The following is a 12,431-nucleotide window of genomic DNA, read 5'->3' on the forward strand; positions in this document are numbered from 1 at the left end:
CCAAACATGCTGACATGGACTTTGACTATGATGAGCCCAGGGCCCAGGGAGGAAACAGAAATATACGTTATCAACATATGTAGTATATAGATCAACTATGATCCTGCGGACATAGAAGCAAATGCCGTCGCATCATGGCAGATGACAAGACTGACTCCTTACACTTCTGTTCATAGGCCTCCTGCTCTGGACCATCTGACAGCTTTGGTTTATTCTTTTGTTCCTAGGACTTAAAGGGCTTTTTCACCCTTTGGGCACAGCTTAGTTACAAATAATCCCAGGGGAGATCGGCTTTCTTCAAGATCCAGTCTAGAGACCACTTACTGTCTGCTAGAGGAACCCAGTCAGGCTGGGTGAGACTTGTCTTTACGTCCAAAGACCAGTTTGATATATGAGGTCCCTGGAGGCAAACTGCAGAAAGGATATCGTTTTTAGGGATGAAAGTGATCACAAACATTTAGTCGGGGTGGCGGGGGGGCTAGGTAGGGGAGAACCTAGCCCGTCAACCTTCTATAAAGAATTCTAGATTGTTGTGAACCACACCAGCTTTCAGAGTTTTCTGCCATAAACTGTATATCACTGAAATACAAGACTTACAAATACGTCATCTCAGATGAATGTGATTTTGAACTTTATCACTTATAACTGGAGGTCGTATTCCCTTAATCAGTCCTGCGGGGAGTAGGTAGGATTAGGGGACAGTTTTACCGATGATATAAGCGATACTGAATAGCACCAGTTTAGAGGTGTTCTGATACATGGATAAAAATACATTTCTTAAGTAGTCAGGAAATATTTGCCCTTCAAGAGATAGCACAGGGAAATATTAAGGACATGCTTTGGGAGAAAATATGATGTGAATTCAGATTTTGAGTCTTCATTTAATAGCATATCACATTGAGAAAGTTATTTGACCCTTCTAAGCCTCAGTTTTCTCATCAGTAAACTGAGTTTAATAATAAATACCTCATATGACTGTTTTCAGAATGAAAGAAGGGAATTAAGTGAAGTGTCAATTAAAGTCCCTTGCGTATATAATAAGTGTCCAACAAATGGATACTACTTTCCCTTGCTGTTCCCAAGACAGGTTTATAATTTTACAACCCATTATACGAGGCTCTTTTGAAACTGTTGGAAAATTATAATATTCATTTTCACTGGCGGAGTGCCTGCTTTTCTCCCTAATCCCTACTGGCTTGTGTGGGAGGAAGGACACCCATTTCCTGGATTTATACTTCACTCTCAACAAAAACTTCACTCTCCCTTCCTCAAGGTTCCCTTATATACCTCCAAGAAGAATCAGTGTTCTTTATCGTGAAGGACAGTCTTTTCCGTAAATAGAGCTGAACATATTTTAAAGAAGGTACATCTGTCTTACATACTTGAGCTGAATCACTCTGTCCTCTCTGCCAATGATGGTGTACAAACAGTGTATATTGTTGGGGTAGTCTGAATGTGCATAGGCAGGGCTCCTGATGACCCCGATGGAGAAGTTGAACACACCGCCACAGGCTGCAATAGAAAACAGAGAACAAGTATTTCATGAGAACAAGTATTACTCATGAAAGAATAATTTTGAGATATCCTTTCTATTGTACCTTTTCCCCTAAGAGATATAACAATCATCTGTGTTAAAAAAAACTCAACCCCCCATTCATTGTTGTTTACAAATAATATTGATTGTTCCACTGAGCTCAGAGAAAGAGACAGTAAGGGAGTAGAAGCTGGGAAGAATACTTTAAGGCACATCTTGGAATAGAATGAGTCTGAGTCAAATTAATGACCAGAATGAAAATAATGAGAAAGAACCTTTCATGTGGTTGGGGTATAACTACACTTTCCTTTCCTAACGTGTTTTTTTTTTTTAAGTTTTTAAAATTTATTTATTTATTTATTTTTTAAATTGTTGCTAGAGAGAGGGACAGAGCACAAGCAGAAGAGGGGCAGAGAGAGGAGATACAGAATCTAAAGCAGGCTTCAGGCTCCACGCTGTCAGTACAGAGCCCGACATGGGGCTCGAACTCACAAGCTGTGGGATCATGACCTGAGCCGAAGTCAGCCACTTAACCAACTGGGCCACCCAAGTGCCCCTTCCCTATGTTTAACTGACAGATTGAGAGGGATGACAGAGATAACTGGAAGCTTAGAAAAGGCATGCAGATTTGTTGTGAGCATCTGAACCCAGGAAGGATTGTGATCTGGAAATCTTTAATATAGATTAAAGATCTTAAATATAGAGTCTCCTCTGTCAAAGATAGACTATTATAAGGTGAAGTGTTGGAAATAGTTTTTAGAACTTTCAAGGTTAGTTCCTTTCATGGGCTCAGATACATAGCTTTTGGGTCCTTTGTATTTTCATTTAGTTGTGAGACTGGTAAGGACTGTATTTGCCCAAATTTGGAGTAATGGTCTTTAATTTAGCAAGAATGAAGAGGCTAGTTCTACTCCCCACCCTAACTCCAGCAATCAACAGCTCAGAGCCCTCGGTTATTTCTATTAATCAAAAAACAACAGCCATAAAAAGAGAATCAATTCCCATTATTAAAAATATAAAATTATTATTTTTGCTTGGCCTTACATATAAGGAGGATTGGATTATGCCACACAATGATGGAAAGTGCCCCACTCCTTACAGTGAGAAAGGCTTATGTTTATATTATGATCCAAAAATTACAATGTTAGTATATTTTGATGATGTTTCTATGGTTTATATAATGTCAATAGATATATTCCATTTCCATCTCTTATAAATGACAAATTACAGCTGCCATTTAAGGTTAGTAAGGTTATTTGTTGGTTGGCTGCTTGCTTGGTTAGTTTATAGTCCCTCAGGTAAGCCCATTTTTCAAGGAAGGCAATTCTCTACATGCCCACAAGTATTCACACACTCAGACCTCTGGAGACAAATGTAGTGAATTAAACCTAAGATTTGTGTAACCATTATTTTATTTCAGCTTATACACAGTTATTTGGTCTCTGAAAGCTTATCAATGTCCCCAAGCCCCCAAATTTGTACCTTGTCAGAATTTGAAATCTTAAAGTCAACACTCTGTAAATGAGACTCTCATCATAGATACGGTAAAGCTTAGCTACAGTATTTTGGGGAAAAGGAGAGATTAAAAACTAGAAGAACATAAAGCAGCATCTAAGTCTCCAAAACACCAGTGATGCCACAAGAATAAAACAACCTGATGCTCCTCTTCATTCAACAAGACAACTGGGGGAAGGAATGCTTACTGTGCCCACATCCATTCTCTTTGTGCCCATGGACCTACGGAACCACACATAGCCACACTTCACAAATGGGGTTATTAGGACTCAGGTCACAGCTAATGTGAATGAATTATAGAAGCCTTTTTCATGAGTCAGTTTCCAGTCTTCTCTGTGGATGGGGGGCAGTGAAAGAAAACGATTTAACTTTAGCAATGACCTTTGGTCAAGTAAAGACATAACAAAACAAAGCTTTGGCCAGATTTGTGTGCCCATGTTACTGAAACTGGGATGGCATCTTAAAAATGGCCAGTGACCTGACCAAGTTTATTGCAGGAGAGGAAAAGACTATTGAAAATAGGGAAACATAATCTTATGGTTTTCAAATACATGACTAAATCGTCTATAGCGAATGAAAAGATCCTAGTAGCTACCAAGGCCATTGCTCAATCTATGACATGCCTATTCACTTTGCCTTTGAAATAAAGAAGTTGCAAATTATAACAGAGTTGAATATATCAATCTTTTCTTTTCCATTAGACCTTATGCTTTTTGTATATTATTTAAAAATTATTTCCGAACAGAACATCACAACGATATTCTCTTCAACTTTTTTTCTAAATCATAAAATACTACTTTTCACATTAGCAAAGTGATTTGGAGAAATGAAACAGGTATCTGAATAGTCCAGGCCAAAAGTCACCTTTATATAATATACTAAAAACTAAAGACAGCAGGAACGTTAATTCTAACTTAAATTACCAAAATAAATCCCAATCTTCCATTTGGTTTTCAAAGAGTAGTTCTACCCAAAGTTCATTGAAAAGGTCCCCTCCCCCTATTTTTTGTTTTTTGTGTTGATTTTTGAAGAAAATGCCTGAGTATTTGTAGAGCAGGCATCTAATTGATAATTTTTCCCCTTAATGTGTCTGAGTCTTCAAGTGGTGATGTATGAATCACCATTAAAACTCCTTATGGGAATGACTCAAGAAAAGAAGCAAATTCCAGACAATATCATTATAGCTACTCACGGGTTATCTTATAGTCAAGCTTGAATCCCAAGGCAGTGGTGTATGCATTTGAGTAGAAGTTGAATAGCACCGGGCCTACGATGGTGACAGGAGGCAGGATCTCGTCACCACATATGGTGGCAAAAGGCGTGGAAGAGAAGCTGGAGCCTCTGATGATGTGAAGGCCATCACTGTCACAGCTACCCGTTACAGCTGAGCGAGCTGCATAGAGCACGGAACAACCAGCGTTAGAATCAGAAACAACACGGGTGATCAGTGCTATCAATGTTCAGACAAAAATGTAATGCAGATTCATGCAATGTACATAGAAATTAAAAGAAGAGTCAAGAGCTATTTTGGTAAGTCGCTATTTAACTTGGTGCCCTGATGAAACCATGTTTACCCTAGTTATAAAGCAAGCGGTATGAGAAAACAGGTAGATCTCTACAATAGATAAATCCCACTCTCAAACAATCCAGAATTTTCTTCCTTTATAAAATGGCTCCTTTCATTCAGTGACTATAGACTGAGAATAATTTTGCCTGCCAGGGACACTGGGCAAGACGTGAAGACAACATTTCGTTGTAACGCTGGGGTGCACTAGTGGCATGGAGTGGGGCGAGGTCAGGGGTCCTACTAAACATGTTCCAGTGCTCAGGGCAACCCACACCTTCCCCTCCTCCCACCACGACAAAAGTCACCTGGCCCAAAATGTCAACCACACTGCTTTTGCAAAACCCTGCTCTAAAAAAATGTCTTTAATGTTTATTTACTTCTTGACAGAGAGAGACAGAGCATGAATGGGGGAGAGGCAGAATGAGAGGGAGACACGGAATCCAAAGCAGGCTCCAAGCTATCAGCACAGACCTCAACACGGGGCTCTAACTCACAAGCTGAGTGATCATGACCCAAGCTGAAGTCAGATGCTGAGTGCAGTGAGCCACCCAGGCATCCTGCAAAACCCTGTTTTAACTTAATGCATATGTACAGATAAGGGACTCCTACCATGGAGAGATAATGAGAAATTCCTTAATATTCACTGAACAACATTTTTAAATATTCACACAAACAACATTAGTTAAGAGTTTAGTGACTGTTAGATATACATATCTATATATCATTGGTTTTTTTCTAATTATATATGCATAGAAATATATACTCTAAGCCATTCCACAGAGAAATGCAAAACACTATAAACAAAATATTTAAAAGACTTATTACTGCACCCTATGCAGTCATTTTTACAGGTTAATGACACTGTGAAAACATTAATGGGATCATACTGAGCATGATCTTTTGTAACTTAATTTTTATTAACATAAAATAACATAACCACACATTTTATGTGATTAAATATTCTTTTAAAACATTGAATTTAATGCATACGTAAAACTCTAACATATAGATGTACCATATTAAGTTCAATTAATCCTCCATTGCTTGCTAATTCTATCTTTTCCACCTTATTTTGATTAAAAATACTGTTGAAACAAACACTCTTGTACATAGATATTTGCTGAAGTTTCTCATTATGTCATTAGGATATGTTTTTAGAAGTTGGGTTACTGGTACAAAGGTAAGGTTCTTTTTAGGTTTATCAAGTGGCCCCTTGGAAAGGTGTTTTTAACTTACAGTACCACGGCAACTGAGGTATCTAACATTGTCCCCAGTTCTACATTTGCATTCTCCTGGAGATAAACTCTGCCCCATTAATAATCACTGCCCATTTACCCCTCCCTCTTTACTGCTCTCCCAACCCTAGGCAACCATGAACCTACTTGCAATCTGTATGGATTTGTCCACTCTGGACATTTCACATAAAGAGAATTGTGTCATATGCAATCTTTTGTCACTGGCTGCTTTTACTCAACGTGATGTTTTTGCGTTTCATCCATGTTGCAGCATGTGTTGGTATTTCATTCCTTCCAAGGCTGAGTAGTATTCCATTACATGGATAGACCACAGTTTGTTTATCCATTCAGCAATTAGTGGACATTTGGTCTGTTTCTACCTTTTGGCTATTATGAATCATGCTGCAGTGAACACTCATGTACAAGGTTTTGTGTGGACATATGGCTTCAATTCCCTTGGGTATTTAAGCAGGACTAGAATTGACGACTCATAGTAACTCTCTGTTTAAGATTTTTAGGACCTGACTATTTTCCAAAGATGCTACACCATTTTACCACCCCACCAGCACTATATGAGGGTTCCAGTTTCCCACCCCCTCACCAACACTTGTTATTGTCTGTCTTTATTTAGCTATCCTAGTGGGTACAAAGTAATAGCTCATTATGGTGTTGATTTGCATTTCCCTATGACTAATGACACTAAGCATCTTTTCATGTGCTTATTGGATACTCTCTTTGCATACTCTCTTTGAAGAAATGTCTATTCAGACCCTTTGCCATTTTAAAATTAGGTCATACATCTATTATTGTTGACCTGTAAGAGTTCTTTCATATTCTGGACACCAGCATGGTCTCAAATCTCTATTTCTTTTGGATAAATACCTAAGAGTGGAATTGCTGGGTCAGAAATTATAATTCCAGGGACTATCATAATCATAATCATTGTTATTATTTTTATAGAATCCCACTATCCTGAGCACTGTTGATAGATTGATTACTTCAAGATAGGATGTCGGACCCAATCTAGACCAATCAGGTGTGTTCAAACTGTAACTAGGTAAGAGGGAGTCAATAGTAGAAGCCACAGATGTTCAACTTGGAAAACATCAGCAGCTGTCTCCTGACATGTGACAGAAGTTCCGCCGCGGTAAGAGAAAATGAAGTTGTCGTGGGGAAAGCAACAAAAAGAGATGGGGGTGGGGCGGGAGTGGGAAGGAAAAAGAGCATTCTGAAGGATTCTTGTTCCTGCTTCCGCTTGTTCTGGAAGCCCGTAACTCCCTTCTTATTTTTAAACCTCCCATTTATGAGAGAAGATAGCCCACCATTCTTCCTATAAACTCTGTATCAATGCTAACCTGAAGATCATCTACCACTTCTAACTGAAATAAGCTTGATAAATGCATTTTCTTTTACATATCTGTATATTAAAAATACCCCTCTCCTTTTCAGATGTATTATCTTAGAGAAAAAATTGATGGAGGACATTTGGCTCCCTAGCTATGTTTCTACCCAACTTTAATCTTGAGTATGAGTTCAAGATATTTATTAAATTAACCTCAAAGAATTTCTTCATTTTGGAAATCCTGGAATAGGAATGCTTCTAATTGGAGATAAATCTCCTAGAAATGTGAAAGACTTAACTCCATGACAATACCATATAAATAGAAGCAATATGTTGTTGGGAAAATAGGACAAAAAAAGAAATACATTAAAGTCAGATGCATAGTTTGAATTCTGAAAGATTATGTACCCTTAATTGTAACCTCTTAATTTGTGCTCAAGCCACCAAAATCTTTATTGGAATTTTAAAAATTCAGAGTAGGTGAGTTTGAGAATCAAAAAATATTATGCATTAGCTTAAAAATATCTTTAGCCATCAACAATATATAAAGTTATAATAGCAAAATCACAGAATGAAAGGAAATATTGCCAATGCTACATTAAAAGCTTGGTTCCACTTTGATGCAATAGTTTGCTATGCAGATATCTGTTAAGTATTAAAGAGTTAGTTTTTAAGTTGTTGACCTAATGATATAGACTATCACAGTGGTGGTTGTCTTAGAAAATTATGGAAAGGTTGTGAAACATAGGTAAAACGTGTCATAGAGTTGATCATGTTTCCAAAATATTAATTAAAGGAACCAGTTCAGTTCTAGAAAGTTTGCCAAATAGCAGTGGTACATCTATAACAAGATACAACCAAAACTCATTAACTGTTCACAAAGATCTATGTTCAACAATAAGGACATTGGGTAGGGGAGAGGCAGAGGAAGTTGAGAGAGGATTTTATAATCTTTTTGTAGATGGCGAGAGAGTATCAAACAACTAAACCATTCAAAAAAATCTGCTCATCTGCACAGCCTGACTCAATATTATGAAAGTTATGATATTTGGCAAGTTGCTTGGTGGGTTAAGACATTCTTATATCCTTTCCAGCAGTCATTTCTTGAAGGTAGGATGTCCTTCTAAATTTTATCCATAAAAAAAATCAAACACTACATGATATAAGAATTTATAAAATTTACCTGAAGTCTAAGAACATAACAAGGGTTAGTATAAACAAGGTAAAGTATAAGAAAATGAGATATAACTATCTTGATGGGGATAAAGTAATTCACACATATATATCCTTTCCTCAAACTCTACTTATCACATCACCACACAGTCTGATTCTTGGTGACAAAGACCACAGTTATCAGATAATAATATTAAACACTCCTCCATAATCATAGGGGGAAACCAATTGAATATACAATAAAAATATACACAAACCTCTCAAATAGAATATAGTTAAATGCAACTAGCATGATCGCCTTCTAGGAAGAGAAAAGAACTTGGTCAAGGCTTGAAGAAGTTCTTCAAGGACCAAGATAAATATCCAAGTTGAGTTTATGGCCAAGAGGTAACATTTATTAGACATATGAGGACTTATCAGGAAGAGGTAACCTGAGATTGAATGATGCATTCTCCTTGGACTAGAGCCTGTATCATGAGAAAAGGAGCTCCAGTCATTCTTAATTCTATCTTTAGTAAATAATTTGATGTATATTTACTACTGAAATCTCTGAAGTGTAAAGCAATCCTCCATGATTTGTTTTGATGTTTATTTTCCATCCTTCTAAAAAACTTTGAGATTGTATTGTTTGAAATGGGTAAGGCTCTATCCAATGTATTGAAATACAATTTTTATCACACTCTTCTGACTTTATTACAGAAAAATGTTCAATTCTGAATGCCATTATGATTCCAAGAATTTGGAGAGAACTGAAAGGAAACCAAGGATGAGTAATTCAGCAAATAGTATAAACTTGTAAAATTTAGATTCAGAGTGCAATTTTTCTTGAGAGCCATAGATAGAGAGGCAGAGATATCTAAGAGGACTATAGATAGGGAAAAATCATTTGGGTTGGACTATTTTAATACTGTAGATAAGATAAAGTCTTTTCAGTAAAGCAGTGAAGAGCTCTAGGAAAAGGTACATGAAGTAGGGGGCAGCAATGTCTAGTCAACATTGCTCCTAGTAGCTTGGAGACTGGAGCTTGGAGCTTGGAGAGAGACTCTCTCTCCCTCCCTCTGCCCTTTCTTTGCTTTCTCTGTCTCTCAAAATAAATAAACTTCAAAAAAAAAGAAAAAAGATTTTGCCTAGATTTAGGATTTTTTAGTTAAGAATTTTTAAACTTTTCATTCTCACTAAGGTGAATCAATGTTATAATTGATTTTAATGATAAAAAAATCAAGAAATAGAAGGCCTTCACTTGCCATAGGGTACCTCATCTATAGTATCTCATCTATAAGGTAGAAAATAAATCAATAAAAATAAAAATAAATGGTCTGTCATCTTCCCAGCAATGTCGAGGCATCTCCTTGGGCACATGAATAACAAAAACACAAAACTACACTTTGTCACCATTCAATATTTGGGAAAATTAAATAAATATTTATTTAAGAACATCTGATTCCAAAATAAGTACAAACATTGACAGTTTCTCTCTTACATTTTGTTGTTAGCTTTTGTCTGTTTTTGGTGTTTCCTTTTTGACCAAAAGAAACATATTGAATTTGTCAATTTTCTTCTATTTTACGGCCTTTTTTTTTTTTTAAGAGATAGCGCGAGTAAGCGAGAGTGTGAGCAGGGCAGACAGGCAGAGGTAGAGGGGAGAAAGAGAAAATCCCAAGCTGGCTCCACACTCAGCATGGGGCCCAACACAGGGCTCAATCCCATGATCCCGGGATCATGAGCTGAGCCTAAGTCAAGAGTTGGATGCTCAACTAACTGAGTCACCCAGGTGCCCCTTTTTAAAAATTTTTAAATTTTATTTTTTAAATTTTTATTATTTTATTTTTTTAATGTTTATTTTTGAGAGAGAGAGAGAGAACACAAGCAGGGGAGGGGCAGAGAAAGAGAGGGAAACACAGAATCTGAAGCAGGCTCCAGGCTCCAAGATGTCAGCACAGAGCCTGATGTGGGGCTTGAACCCATGAACCGTGAGATCACGACCTGAGCTGAAGTCAGACACTTAAGCAACTGAGCCACCCAGGCACCCCTGGTTTTCATTTTTTATATTTTACAACTTTTAACACCACTGTTAAGAATACCAAGAGCCATTTCAATCTTGAGGTGACATTCAGGGAAAAAAAAATGTTGCCTTGTAAATGCTCAAACAGAAATTTTCCCCATGACTTTTAATTGATTTCACTGCAATTTTTATATTTCATCAGTAATTATATAGAATATATATTATAGAAGATTATATATGATATAATACAGAAGATCACATAACCTCCTGTAGTGGAAGGTAGGTCACTGAACGTTTGCAGTCTCCCGATGGTGAAAGCACCAGGTTACAGTGCAGTAATCAGTATGCTAGCCTGAACAGCAATACCTTCCCTAACCAATTGTCAGTGTTTGGGAGATACAACATGCAAGTATATGGCCCCATTGTATTTTGTAGTCTGGGATGGCCCATCTTATTTTTGCCAGATCTACCTTTTATGCTAATGACCCACCAAAAGAGTAGATCTAGAACCCTCATCTCTGCCAAGGTCAACAGGGCTCTGTTGATGTGCTGGGCTCAGAAATGCTCAGACAAATGTGGACAGTCTTTCAGAAACAGTTCCTTTGGCCTAGCTAGAAAGGCTAAGTCTCCTGAAAAAAAACGAAACGAAACGAAACGAAACGAAACGAAACGAAATAAAATAAAATAAAATAAAATAAAATAAAATAAAATAAAATAAAATAAAATAAAATAAAATAATAAAAACAAACCTGCAGCTTTTTGAGGGGAACAACTTTCCGTTTTATCACAACATATGAACATGAATTCCTCAGGCTCACTTTGGAAGAGGTGGAAGGTTATTTTTACTGTAGCTAATGAATATCTGGCTTGTTAATGATATTCAGTGAATGTCAGCATTGTTATGGTTAGTGATAAGAATCTAATTACAAGATAAATTTGATTAATGTTGCCCTTTTTGGGAATCATCATAATTCAATTAATCTATAGCCGGAAATTGCTCACTTAAACATGCTGAATACCTGCAACACTGGAAATGTCACAAGACATTATCATAAGCCTATCATCTTATTAAGAAAATCAACCTTTCAATGGGGTGAGGGTTAGCGAATAACTTAATCTGGGAAAAACAAGTATCTGTTCTAGGCAACTGGTGTTAAATTCTATCTGGAGAGCCAGAATGGTGGCAACAGCAAAAATAACAAAACAGTGGCCACTCTGATATATTATAATTCACAAAATAGGCTTCTACAAGCATTATTTGAGTTTCATAACTACTATTTTATATTTTAAAAAAATTGAGTTTGAGAAAGAAAGGTTAATTTGCACAAAGTCACCTGACTAGTACGTGGTTGACGTGGCATTGAGACATATTCTAATTTTGTTTTAATTTTTATTTATTTCTGAGAGAGAAAGAGACAGAGACAGAGCTTGAGTGGGGGAGGGGCAGAGAGAGAGGGACACACAGAACCCGAAGCAGGTTCCAGGCTCCGAGATGTCAGCACAGAGTTCGAAATGGGGCTTGAACTTGTGAACTGTGAGATCAGGACCTGAGCCGAGGTCAGAAGCCCAACTGACTGAGCCACCCAGGTGCCCCGGGATACATTCTAAAATGCTGTGCACTCTCCCACCACCCCAGGCCAGTGGTCCCAAGGATGCTTGGGGTCAGTATGGGTTCCTTTGTCATAAAACATATACCATTGGCATTGGCAGTGTTTTTGTGGCTATAGAATATGGTATATCTACCAGCGTCTCTTTTTTTAATTCTAAATGATATTGGCAGATGACATTTTTATGATTATGTAATTTAATGAGAACAAATGCACAATCCAAGCCACGTGCTTTTCTCCTGTTATTAGAACAACTTTTCCCCAATTATAAAAATAATAGAAAAGGTACGAAGAAAATACATATCACCTATAAATCTATGCATAGTGGTAAACTCTTAAAGTACTGCTTTATAGCCTTACACATGTTATTATTATTATTATTGCTCTTATAATACTTCTATTTTTTTAATGTTTTTTTCAGGAGTAGAATTTAGTGATTCATCACTTACATACAAC

General features: G+C 37.1%; 1 protein-coding gene across 1 annotated transcript in view; it reads right to left on the reverse strand.

The window, feature by feature from the left end:
* Positions 1-12,431, reverse strand: part of CUBN (cubilin) — a 283,623-nt gene that overhangs the window by 43,014 nt on the left and 228,178 nt on the right. Inside the window, exons 57-58 of the mRNA XM_047868193.1 lie at positions 4,242-4,442; positions 1,383-1,512 (exon numbers count right to left, since the gene is read on the reverse strand). Of these exons, the coding sequence (XP_047724149.1) occupies positions 1,383-1,512; positions 4,242-4,442 (331 nt within the window). The remainder of the gene's footprint in view (positions 1-1,382; positions 1,513-4,241; positions 4,443-12,431) is intronic.

This window comes from Prionailurus viverrinus, chromosome B4, assembly GCF_022837055.1.
Source record: "Prionailurus viverrinus isolate Anna chromosome B4, UM_Priviv_1.0, whole genome shotgun sequence".
NCBI lineage: Eukaryota > Metazoa > Chordata > Mammalia > Carnivora > Felidae > Prionailurus > Prionailurus viverrinus.